Consider the following 13,865-nt stretch of genomic DNA (forward strand, 5'->3'; position numbering starts at 1 on the left):
GTAATCAAAGGGCACAGCTGCAATGATATATGGCCAGTGTCAGAGCAGAAAGCCCTTTACAAGACTGCATGCCTGCCAGCTGATGGCCAGTATGTTCTACAGCACACACAATAGCCAGCCCAAAGTGCCTGGGCCAATTAATCATCACCTCTAAGTGTTCACACTATCATTAAACACCTTTATTGACTGAATCGTCTAAGGATTCATACACCCTAATTACTCAGGTCTAGAAGCTAAGAACTCCCCTCCTCCTTCACCTCTCCTGATTTGTTTCCCTCTCTCTCCCTCCTTACCTGGATGCAAAATATACATATGTATGTATTGTGCTTGCTGAAGAGCTCTATCTTTCCTTCCACAAAAAAAAAAAAAAAAAAATCAAGCTGACCTAGCGGTGAACCTCCAGCCAATAGATAATTGCATGTAGAAAGACTGATTTCCGTGTCGCTTCATATCACTGGAGCTGGGCGATGCTGGATTGGCTAAAAACAATTATGTCAATAAGTTTTCACGATGAAAGCTTTTATCTCATAAGTGCTGGGGTGAAATTAGATTAAATAAAAATAGTACCTACGAGATACATTTTGTACAGCGACCCCTAAACACTTTGGCCTGATCGTTCTTTTATTTGTTGCTCCTGCCTAAAGTAAAAACTAAGTCAGAACCAGGCTCTTCGAGGAAGCCATTACACGAACAAGCTGAAATAAATAAAGTGCTTTCCCCGACTATTAAGTGAAATGCATTTCATGGGGCGAAAAAATGTATGCTTTCAAATGATATTATAGATCGCTAATAACTGATCATTGTGGACGCTGTGATCTGGGTTTCTCTCACAGTTCATCCCACTGACGAATGCTAAAGATCTTTGAAAGAGATGATCTTGAAATGTGTGTATAATCTGATTTTAACCCCGATACACAAAGCTCTGGGGACGGGATAATGTATGAGATATGGGTGTAGCGTTTAGTTTTTTCTGAAGCTGCTTATGCACACTAAGGGAGGTAAATCTTCCTTCAGTCATGAAATATTACATACAGGCCTATTTCTCTCTGCCAAAAACAGTCTTTTTCCACTCAAAGAAACAAAACGAACGAGATGCATTACAGAACATGTAGCATTTAATGTTGCATACTATGCACATCGATTTGATGAAACACTGGGTGCCTATTTTATGGATTAATTCATTTCTGGTTACCACATACACACACACACACCCCTTCACATCCAGCATAAACAACAACACAAAACAAAGGACGAATAAAAGAATCGAAACAATACATCAGAATGACTGCAGCAAGAATACCAGGTTATTGCTGAAGAGTACAGTAAATACCATGTAATAAATGGGATTGAATCCAGGGATCTGTGGAGCGCGGTCAGGAGAAGTATTCAAACATCCCAGTGCAATATGTGGTCTCGGTTTCATGACTGAGTTACAATATTTGCACCAATGATTAATAGCTGGCCAATATTTGGATGAAACCACGATAGCTCACTCTTCCAAAGACAACACTAAAATCAAGTGCACAAAAAGAACAAAAACAATTAAAGCTCGGGATAATCACAGGGCTGGGGGACAGCGTAAAATAACTCTAGTTTGGCATTTTTGCGAATGGTATGCCAAGGCAACTCTCAGTCTCTCTTCTGACAAGAAACAGTGTTTTGCTTCGTTAGCCAAATCTGCATCAATCCTCAAACCTGATGAGCAATTAGGGAATTATGAGGAACACAATGTGAGACATGAATCAACAGGCCTTACTTTATATTACATTTTTGGTAGATTATTGACATATTAAAAGAACTGTATTCCATCACTGAACGTTAACAACAAAAACCTAGAATGCACGCATGTTCTTTCATGTTCTTTTACAGTGAACCGATAGAACCCAAAGGTTAACCGTATACAGCGGTCTCTCATTGAGGACACTGCCATACACATCTCCTCTGAGCAAACTCCGCGCAGACCAGCAATGAGAAGCCCCATGAATTAAAAAAAAAAAAAAAAAAAAAAGATGTTGTTCACCCTTATCTGTACACTTCATATTAACAGACTCACTCTCATTGTGACACAAGTCCTTGAGTGAACCCATGAAAAACAAACAAAACATGCTTGACAACTTGCTTATGTTTTATTTATTTATTCTAAAAGATATTAGCAGTCATGTTTTATACATATATAAATGTATAATATGTAATGTATAAATGTATAATACGAAAATGTATAACATATATATGTTTTATATATATATATAAATATGGCCAAGCACAGATCATACTAAAATTGTTAAATTTTTCACCTTACAGTTCCTGGTGTCATTATTTGTTCAAATTCTGTAAATAAAATAAAAAACGAATCTCATATTTTTGAACATAATTTTGAGACTGTTTATAGCTTGCTATTTTACATGTTTAGTCACAGCTGCCGTGTAGTGAGCTAAAGAAAGGCAGGCTGGGGGGGTGGGGGTCTGTCCTGTGATGAAGCCCCAGCCCCCTGACACACTGCTTGCTCTCCTCACGTCTGCGATGATAGATAGTGTTTCCCTTAGCGCACACACTGATCGAATCCATGATAACAGCTCCGGTTTTCTTTATTTTAAGTCATGGCTGTGGAGTTCACTGTGCTCCACTTGACGTTAAACATCCCTCCATTAGACTATTCTCCTCGAGTGTTTACCACCACACACACACACAGGAGAGAGAGAGAGGTTGGTGATGAAAAGTACAACAGCCACAACAAAAGGTCCATTCTGGTAGCATTGAGCTGCGATGCAGACTTCAGTCTCCTGACCCGGAAACAGCTTGACGCTTTGAGGGGAAAAGCGCCTTTTCTTGTTGTTATTTTCTGGGTTTAATTGTTACACAGATGGTTCAAGAAAAATAAAAATACATTTAGCGCCGAAACTCCTGAATAGCACTGGAGTGACAGAAAATGAACGAACACCAAGATGTTCTGCTAATGCCCGAGTCAAAGCGATGACATCACAAGAATGCTCCGACAAACAGCCTATTTTCTGAACGGTCACCAATGCCTTTTCAAAACACATTATATGAAAGCCGTTCTCAATTTAAAATAAGCACCCATGTGTAAAATGAAGGCTGAATTATCAAAGCGCTGTCGCCCACAAGGCAGACCCACCATTTCGAGGAATCGAGAGGCTGCTTTTATGGCAACACGCATGACGCCAGTATGTTAGCGCTACAGCACATCTGAAATCATAATGAATAATTTACGGAGCAGCCGAGGGGGGGTGGGAGGCACGTGGCCATTGATTTCTTAAAGGATTTCTGTGCTGCCGCTCGGCTCCTCTCCGTTCAATAAATGGTGAACCGCCCCCCGGGGAGCTGTTGTAGCAGTTTACTGGAGGCAGCCTTTGAATATATACAAAACAGGGAAAACCGCAAAGTTGGGTATTTTGCTTTTTGTATTTAAATCGTGGTCGAATTACTCCCCCACCCCCAGCACACACACACACACACCTGCATTTCATCACCATCGTTTTCATTTTAGAACAATCCAATTGGGTGGTACTTTAGACTACACAATACTCTTTTGAAGCAGCTTCCTTGAAAGAAGATTCCCCTCGCACAATTTCTGTTTGTGGTTACGGTTACAATTACGGCGTGTGCTTAAATTTGGGGAGATACACTGGGAGAGGATTTGGAGAATTTTCCATTATGAAACTCCCATTAGAAGATCATTGGCATATCAGAAGTAGATTACATTAACAATTATAATGGGACAAGCCTCCCTCTTGGTCAAGTCCTGCAGGAGATTTCATATGCGATGCAGAGGTTGTTCTTCCTGGAGAGAGCCTTATACTCGGTCTATCATTGCGATGCCTTTGTCAATATAATGTAACAGACAGGATACTGTTCGATACACTTTCCAATGAAAGTCCTTCTGGGTGCTTTGTTGTTGCCTGTAGCGACGGCTGCTCAGCGTAGCACCAGTGCAGGAGCTTGAAACTCAGAGCTCAGACTTCTTGGAGCCAAATTCATCTTTTAAAAGATTTATGATGCCATGCTCTGAGCCAATGCAATCAGGGAAGAAAGGCTATTAATACTTACAGCATATGATGTAAGAAAGGTGAATAACTTCGCAAAAAATGCTAAAGGTAAACTCAATCAGAGCTAAACTCCATTTTTTGTTTTTGTCCTTAGACAAATGTTTAACTGAGTGTATCAATCGGATCTCCTGTCTGTCCGCAGTGACTGCTCCGTGCTGACGGCCTGTATTACAGATATTCACACCAACAACAACACAGACCCTAGCAGCTCGGCATGCACAGACCCTGGCGTTCCTACTGGGACTCTATTCTGCAAAGTTTTGTTTTCAGTCATGTCACGCTGTGAGATTTTACTGCATTTCAAAGAGCACAGCGGCAGAAGTTCACAGCTGTATTAATAGCCTGAAACCACAAATGTGAAAAAGTCATCACTACGAACAGTGCAATGTTTGCAAGACAACTTTAATAAACTGCGTCTTCAGCCTCCTGAAAATGGATCCCTGGCAGGCTGTTAGAAAGGCCATAAAACACGGGCTTCTGAAAGGCCTGTAAAAACCAAACAACTCGCTGTTCAAATTTCACTTTGGAGCAAGCTTGTGCTGAGTTCCTGGTCATAAAATAAACTTTTAGAAGAAAAAAAAACTAATTCAAAACAGCATTCTATTCAAGAACACACTTCCTACATTTATAGTGAAATCATAAAATAAAAATAGTAGAACTTGCTATTAATATTAAATAAATATAAGTAAGCCATAACTGAGAAAAAAGTACTGAAATTCACCGCCCACGATGGCCGTCTTTGTAGTGTATGCAGTTTCCACTATTAAAATGTTTACATAACCTCAACACTCAAAAAGAGAAGCGTCTGTTTTGCGAGCCAGAGAAGCCTTTTGTCCATCAACCCGTAATAAAGCATCGTCCTGCCATCACAACAGAGATCTTCACAGGCCATATAAATTCTGTCGGTTGCGTAAATGCAGTTGCTAAGAAGCAAATATGCGTTTCTTTCCAATCACACAGCCGAACTGTGCGGCTCCACTGGCTTGGGGCAAGAAGCAAATTCCACCAGCTGCAAACTTAGAAACAATCTTGAATTATTTGTTGTTGACCGCTGGGTGAACCCGGTTCTGATGAGCACCGTCACCATTAGGCACTTCTCAGCGCTTTCCATCAACCAGTGGCTGCAGCAATATGCTACAGTTCAGCCGGCTACGAATTGATCAAACTGGGTAATGAGACTGTTTTTCCTCTGCGGATATTTTAAATGAATATAAATATTTTTCTTTTACATAATTTATCACGGAAAGGTCAAAGAACTCCCGTTATCCCCAAAAGCAAAAGAAGGTGGCATTACTCTTCCTTCTAGACATTTGCATCTTGTATAGAAAGAAACCAACTTCTTCAATTGTGTGGAATACAGGCTGGATCTCGCCCTTTCAAAGGGAACAAGGTGGACAAAATTTTGAAAAGAAAAAAAAGGGGGTGGCTAATTTTTTTTTTTTATTCCTAAACACTTAAAATAAAAAAAAAAATGGTTACTACTGCTATCATTAGCAAACTATGGAGAGAATTAAGTAGGGCTGTATTATCAAATCTCCCATTTAGCCAAAGTAATTTGCTTTTCTCAGAGGGGCGAGCTGAATCCGAAATATTAGCAAGTCCTACAGGAACCTCAGCACTTTACAAGTGTTTATTATCCAACTTAAACAAGGTTTACATAAACAGCAGATAGCAGTCTGCAAGGCTACACTGTTTTTAAACAAATCTATTTGGTTTGTCATACGATATTAAATGAAAGCTGATAATGGCTACCCCCCCCTCCCTTGCTCAGAAGACCGACTTCTTCAGATTTGACAAATGTGTAGGGGACCTCGGTAAACTAAACAGTACAGTCTGCAAATTCATCATTTAAAAGGATGCATCCGAGTCAGTTTCCCTCTGACATGTGTATACATTCTTTTAAATGAACCTCTCTAAAGGTTAGGAAAACTGAAACCAGAATTCTCCACATGAAACGTAAAGTCATTTATTAAACACTGCCCTTACCCTATATGTTTGCATGCTTTATGTTCAACATCTAAGTTTAGGACCAGGACTTTGTTGTTGCTGCTGCTGTGTTGATGTGGTTGTTGGGATTTTATAGTCTGCTACATACATGTACCATATATATATTATATATATACACACAGCTCTGGAAAAAATGAAGAGACCACTGCAAATGTGTCTTAAATCAGCATCTCTACATGTATGGCAGCCATTCCATTCCATTCATATTTTTATTTGGAATTTGGGAGAAATGTTGTCAGTAGTTTATAGAATAAAACAAATGTTCATTTTACCCAACACCTATAAATAGAAAAACCTAACTGATAATTTTGCAGTGTTCTCTTAATTTTTTCCAGAGCGCTCTCTCTCTCTCTCTCTCTCTTTATATATATATATATATATATATATATAATTATGGTTTAAAGTGGATGTTTTGAAAGCATTTTTAAACATTTTCCTCAAGGTCGGTATCTTCCATGGATGTCAGGATGAGTCGGGGGTGGGGGGGCTCCGCACATTTCGCTGTCTTATGGAACATTCCAGTCGCCTCACATCTGTGATTTATAACCTACCCCCTTCCCTGCACTATTCCATCCGTTACTGAAATTCAACATTTAACATCAGTTTAACGGCTGCTCCACAGAAGCGTCGCTATCTAACCTGGAAGAATGTTTTGCCGACTCTTCGAATGCAAATCCGTACTTTTCCTTGTAAAGTTTTCAGAGAGCATTTTCAATAACAGAAATCCACCTCTTTGAGATGTCGTGCTACTGTATTTTTACATTTCGTGTTTGACAAAATTATAAATTAAATGACATTATAATGTAAAGGAAACTTAAAATGGATTTAGAGAAAAATAAAAACTTCAGCTAAACAGTTTGCTGCATTGTGTACACAGTTTATTATTTCAACTGTGTGCATTTTTAGTGTTGCTAATTTAATCACTGTCAAATGTGGTTGGAAATGCACAATAGTAATTATAAAACTATTTTCAAAGAGTCATCTTTACCAAATCAACAAATGATTCAGCTGTTAAAAGATAATTAAAAGGCAGAAAAACTAATAAAAATAGTTGGTCAAATTATGTGAAAATCTATCTACTGAGCATCACAGGAACTCTGATATTTTATGCACATGCAATTAGGTCATGAATGTGTTCTCCCACTTAATTGTCCGATTAGTTATTGATATGAGGAAAAGTATTTACACCCACAACACACAAGTCAGCACAAGCATCCCCAGGTCATTTTGGGTCAATTACAAGCTGGCAAACCCGTATCTGAAGATAAACTCCATCTTTAATCTCTGCAGCTTCCAATACAGACTGGCGAAGGATCAGCCACAAAGGCCTCATAAAGCGTACTTATCTGAAACAGTCACTTCTCAACGAGGTATCAATGCAAACCAATAGCAGTTAACGTCTAGCAGGTTGAAAAGGAAGAGCGGAACCCGTTTCGGATCAATGCTTGGAAATCCCCCGAAACAGAGATCCACGTGTGCTTTCGAGCAATAGGCATTAGGCGGCTGACACGATTATAGAATATCCATCCGTTTCTCTCGGACAGAGTCGCGCGGTTCCCCCTCACTCGATACAGTGCCATTAATCTGGGGCAAGCAGGTTCGACGGGAAAATCAAAACTTCAGCCAGTGTTATCAGCTCAGTGTAACCTAGCGGTGAACTCTGGCTGTTAGCGTTCACCCACTTATGATTTTGCTATCAATCAGGCGTTGTAGTGTATGCAAATGGGAAGGGTCTGCGCGAGGGCACATGGCGCGGGGTATTCGTTTCCCTGGACTGTCAGGCCCGGCACAGAGCCGGAGTCAGGTGAATACATGTATTACCCTCCCTTGCCCTTCACTAATTGCTGCCAGTGATCAAATGGATGCCGAGTCAAAATGTCCCTGAATTGCATTAGAGGAGAGAAGTGATGTTTCTTTCCTACTGTAACCAATAAAACATAAAAACCCAAACACATATGGCTTCAGGGAATACAATTTGGTGGGATTTTGGGAACCCTTGAAACAGATTCACAGAGACATGGAAATATTAGAAGTACAAGCCAAGGACAGAACGCAATTAAACATTATATTAACATGAAAATAAATATATAATAATGTGTATCACAAAGAAATAGTTTTTCCCCAATAACTGTACAAGTTAAAAATACAAATGTAATAAACAAAATCTTGTAATATTGTTACTTTAGTTTATAATGAATGCAGTTGATAAGATTTGATTAAATGTGAAAAAAACACCACAAAAACTATACAACTTCTATTACTACAATAAAAAATGACCACACTTCACAAATGGGTTAATAACCGAAACATCAGAATGAACAATATCCAAAGGGAAGAATGAAAACGACTGTATTTAGTACTTCCTAAAACAGAAGCCGTATGATTCTTTATCTGGGGATTCACAGCGATAATAAAATAATTTACAGTGCATGTTTATTACAGTAAACTCAAGCGAGAATACTTCACATCGCGAGCTTATTTATTAGCCATACATGGAGAGAACTCAATTGATCCCACTCTGGCCATAATTATCACTCTACCCTTAATAGAAAGAATTTATGTTTCCAAAGGGATAGTGTAGTGCTGTTAAAACATGCTAATCATTTAGACAAACTGCGAGAGGAGAGCATCGGCTGGATTATGCAGAGAGCCTAACAGGAGCAAAATAAATAAATAACTGAAAATAAAATATAATAATTCTGTTGTTATACCAAATTGAAAGCACTATTAATTACGCAGAATTAGTGGGGGCTCCCGTGCGACTCAAACAGTAAAAGCCTTGGCTCTGAATGTAAGCCCAGCCCCAACCGTCCCTGGATTCTTGGCCGGGATCTGGGTTTATGTTATTAGCCAAATGTGAACGAGAGATCAAAAGGGTTGGCACACAACTGGACAACTGCTACTGAAGTTGGGTGGGCTTGAATCTGGCCAGGGTTTCCCCGAGATCATTCAAACTGCAAATCCCAAGGCCAACTGGACACATGGGAACTCGAGAAATGCATCAAATCCTCACGCTAGCATCTTAGGTCTGCGGTTTGGGCTTCTGGCCTGAATTCTCATGTTTCGCAGGGCGGATATTTTAGGGCACAATTGAAAGCCAACACAAAATGCTCAATCTACATCTCCTATTGCACATATTATAAAAAATACAAATGCTTGTGAACTAAAATGTAAAAAGAAAAGGACAATAACCACCCGCCATTTATCCAATCCCCATGCTGACAGACTTCCAAAACAACTACACCAATGGGTGCCTTGCCTTTCCAAGGACCCGGTGGGGATTTATCAGCCGTGGCGCAGGATACAAATCACAGCAATCTCCGATCTCGGTTCGCACCACTAGAGAGAGCTCTTCGGTTCCTGTTCCTCTTCCAACTTGCTTAACCAGCTTCACTAACCTGCCGCCGACTGGCTCCCTTCCAGGAGTGACAGGCACTGAAGCTCTCAGAGCAAGATCCCCACGATAAACATCACCTACCATCATAGCAGGACTCCTCGTCTTTGTCGTTGCGCTCGGAATGCTGGGAAAGGCTGTCGTTGCTGTCCTGTTCGTCAAACTCATCCATGTCGTCCACATCTCCTGGTTAAAAAAAACAGAAAAGTGAGTGTGCGGCACAATTTTAAAGTTGATGCACATTCTCTTCCCTTATATACTCTCCACTATAAATGTCATGTTTAAGATTAGTTGTTTTTCCATTTCATGCTACATTGTTTAATGGCAAACAAACGAAAGTCTTCAGCCATTTCTGTCCTGCATCCAACATAATACAGGGACGCTAACCAAGACACACTTAACCAAAGATGCATTGCAAAGTTGCAGAGCCAGAAGCTTTTTAAAAGGCCTGCTTTGATATGGTAATAAATCCATCTGAAACAGCTTTCCACTCGTTCCAAGGGGGACTAAATCATTTAATAATCAACTTTGTATTTTACAGGAACTTTGTTAATTATCAAAGTAATCACACAACACCCTAGAGAATTGGCCCGGAATAACTTCTGAAAAGTGCCGACGTTTCGACAGGCCTAACCCATCTTCATCAAGGCTTTAAATGGCTTCCAATAGTTCCCTCTCGCGTACTGTATGTTGTGTCGCCTGGTTACCATTTTGATAATGCAGTTTGCCCATTAAACACCGCAGCCCATGTAGACACACACACACAGATTGATGGATCTGGCTTAAACAAATACAAAGGAAGCAAACTAAGCTTTGCTGTAAAAGGCTGCTGTTTCAACACCACGAAGGGTCAATATTGGGAAACCAAGTCAATCTCAGTATCGAGTGGAAGATATTTTAAAACGAGCCCCACACAGTCGAGAGACATTAGCGTTGCCCGTCCCAATCCATTTTATTTTTTTTGGATGGATGGGAGTTCATTTCATAAAGACTAACATTATCAATTAATTAGGCAATTAGTGTCTATCAACTAAAAGACCTGAAAAATGAATAATGAATGAGACCAAAAGTAATGACCAGGAATGCGGGATAATGAAGACTCTTTTTAGAGTAATGATATCTAATTACCGTTATTATAATAATAATGTTGTTATTATTATTTTTATTATTATTATTATTAAAATATGTGACTGTAAAAGACAAGAACATGCCAGATAAAAAATGTTTTATAGTAGATTCTACTCCAAACACAACTGCTCAATAAAATAAAGTAATTGATAGCGGTGGAAACGTACGACAATATCATAGCACAAGTCATACATCAAATCTTATTCAAAAGCGATTTTTCTCGATGAATCTGTGTGAATAAAGGTTGAGCTCCAGACAGAAGAAAGAAAGCAAAAGAAGAAGAAGAAAAAAACTATCTACAGAAATGACCCCCACTGAGCACTGGAAAAATGAATCAAAAAGCAGATTAAGCATGAGATAATCGCTCTGCCTGAAAGAGCATCTGTATGTCATTATGCATCTCTTAAATAATTTATAACGCATCTTATTGTACTCAGAGTAAAAATAAAAATAAAATCTCGGCTCCTAATAGAGAATTAAATAAACATACAGGCATGTATTATCAAAAAGACCTTCCTTGTTAAATACAAATATTGTTGCTTTGCTTTTGATTTGAGTGGTTTTAAAACTAGACCATATTAAAAATTCTGAATCTGCATAGACATATATATATGATTACTATTCATTATTACAGTTATAATTTTCTCTTTTTAAATTTAAAGAATTTGTTTTATATACAAGTTGCTAAATATTACAACAATCTCTCTCATTGTGTTGAATTTACTAAAACCAACACAAACAGGTTTCCATTTCACTTCAGGTTTACAGTTTTAGTTTAGTAAATTCAAAGGTTTGTCACTACGGATTTCAAATTGCGTATTAAAAAAGGTCTGAAATTCTCCTGAAATGTATCCCATAAATATAGCGATGTATTTTTTCACCAGTACAACTCAATAGGCATGACTGAAAAATGAAACAAAGCTGTTCTTTTTTTTTTTTTCCCTTTCTTTTGTTTTTGTAAAGGAATTGAACACACAGGTTTTTCCAAATTCTGTACAAACAGCTTTTTGAACAGACCCCAATGGTGTCCTTAAACTTTGCAAGCACCAAGAACAATGAGACTGAAACAGAATATGAATATCTTGTACACATAACGCTTATTTAATAAATGGTTTAACATTAAAAGCATACAATAAAAGAGCATCATGTATGGCTTTGTTCATTTATATGTATCGGTCTAATTTTTTGGTCAATGGCAACGGGGGATGGAAGAGTGTTTATGGGTGGATCTGCGTTTCTTCCTGGATAATGAAAATACTAATGATCGAAAGAATAACTGCGGCCTGGATAATTTGATCCCGAGACACAAACAACTGCACCAAACGCAAGAGGAGGAGTCAAACTAAAATAAATGCTTTTCAGTGCAAATGAAGAATTTGTTTTCTGCCGCCTTCATCAGTGGGAATGTTGTCCACGTTTCTCTTTAAAGACAATAAGATGAGCATCATTCTGAGCACTTAAGACAAATTTATTAAACCATTTACTATGGTGGATGTACGAATCGATAGTAATCTATAAGCTTCAAAGTCTTTTGACCGGTAACATGAAATTAGCGAGATTAAGGAGGGCTCAGGGGCTACTGCCAGGCCAGGCCAGCCCATCCCATCTCCACACAGAAAGCTCTGAGCATGAAAGACAGAGAGGAACACTTTGTGAAGGTCTTATCTGCACAGCGAGCTCAGGACCACGGTGCACACCTCCAACTACACTGACAGTTTTGGTCGGGTCACTAGGTTTTGTTTTTCCCCTTAGAATATAAAAAGGGAAATTGAGTGAACTGTGCAAATAAAGTGGCTTTTCTGAGCTCCCTGGGAAGCACAGACGAATGAGTAACTGCAAGACGTTCCTTTCAAAATGGCAAATGGTCAGTATTTATTAGCGAGCGGTAAATTTATATTTAATACAGGCACCTAATTGGACGTTCAACTACCGAGGACCCCATTGTAATTAACTTTAGCTCAGCAGCGATTTTGTAGCTTCCGCAGTGCGCCGGCTCTCGACTGCTTGCTGTAAACACAGGGCTGTGCATAGCAGGGTGTTCCTTACACAGAGCAGAAAACTATCTCCTGCTTTGCTTGGTTAATTTTCAAATTCCTCCATGACATCTTTGTATTGGTCAGGTCTCTTCGTAACGAATAGGCTACATTGCTCTCGCTGTCAGCTCCCCTCCTCTGATATTGGTTACAGTCTGAGCATCTCGTCTTGTGCTGCGTACAGAATCACAGAGGCTGCTTTTGACCTCCGACCCCGACCCTCATACCAACAGCTACAGACCGAGGTCGTGAACCTTGATTGCAGTAACACGAAACGACTACTCTTTTGGGTTATTTTGTTAACTTGTTGGTATTACTAAATATAAGTTCATAACATTTACACTCACAATAGATATGAATAATGCACATTTGATTTTTGTTTTCTCTCCTTTAATGGGATAACAATGGAGAATAAAAATATGCTGAAAAAGGAACTTCGTAGGAGGAAATAAAAATGGGTTTGTTTTATTTAAAATATAGTTCTCCATTGGCCTGCTCATATACATAGCTTTGATAGATTTTGCACTATATATATATTTCAAAGCAAGACTAAGATTTTGGTTTTGCAATTGAAAAATGCTCAGTACTTGGGCTACAATCCTTTTGTGTGAGTTTTAATACAGAAATGTGGATGGATATCACTGTTGAATCAGGTTTCTAATGTATTGCTTCTTATGTGAAGTGTGCTTGTTGCCAAAAGCCTAAGAAGACTGAATACAAAAAAAAAAAAATCTCCCCAAATGCAAGTGTTCATGAGGGTTTCTTCCAGTAGAGGGTGACAGCACCATCAAGGTTTGGAGTTCAGCTCAACAGGGAAGTTGACTACATGTGTAGCGAGATTATTGCTACCGAAAACTGTTATGTTGAACAATTAAACATACTCACGTTTTTCAAAGTCTTGAGGATAACTGCAAAAAATGCAAGCAACACCAATTAGATTTCTTAAATTAAATATATAAATACCAATACATTTTGTATTGACACCTTTTTGGATACATCAGCAAACCTCCTAGCAAGATAAGCCTGGGTAACAAGATCTATGCAGTCAATTGTTTAAAAACACTACTGAAACAGATATTTTAATAGAAAAGAAAATAAACTTTGTGGTGAAAATGTATGCAAAGTATGTAAAGTTCTTCATTTTGCCTCAGTGAATGCAAATTTCAAGATACAGTTTACAATATTAGACCATGTACACTAAAAAGGAACTTATTTATTAAAAGGTTTTTACTTATGGGG

The 13,865-nt window shown here is 38.8% G+C and overlaps 1 protein-coding gene across 1 annotated transcript in view; it reads right to left on the minus strand.

Moving 5' to 3' along the window:
* skap2 (src kinase associated phosphoprotein 2) overlaps nt 1-13,865 on the minus strand; it is a 58,258-nt gene that overhangs the window by 41,513 nt on the left and 2,880 nt on the right. Inside the window, exons 3-4 of the mRNA XM_066715630.1 lie at nt 13,512-13,534; nt 9,550-9,651 (exon numbers count right to left, since the gene is read on the minus strand). Of these exons, the coding sequence (XP_066571727.1) occupies nt 9,550-9,651; nt 13,512-13,534 (125 nt within the window). The remainder of the gene's footprint in view (nt 1-9,549; nt 9,652-13,511; nt 13,535-13,865) is intronic.

This window comes from Amia ocellicauda, chromosome 10 (genome assembly GCF_036373705.1).
Source record: "Amia ocellicauda isolate fAmiCal2 chromosome 10, fAmiCal2.hap1, whole genome shotgun sequence".
Taxonomy (NCBI): domain Eukaryota; kingdom Metazoa; phylum Chordata; class Actinopteri; order Amiiformes; family Amiidae; genus Amia; species Amia ocellicauda.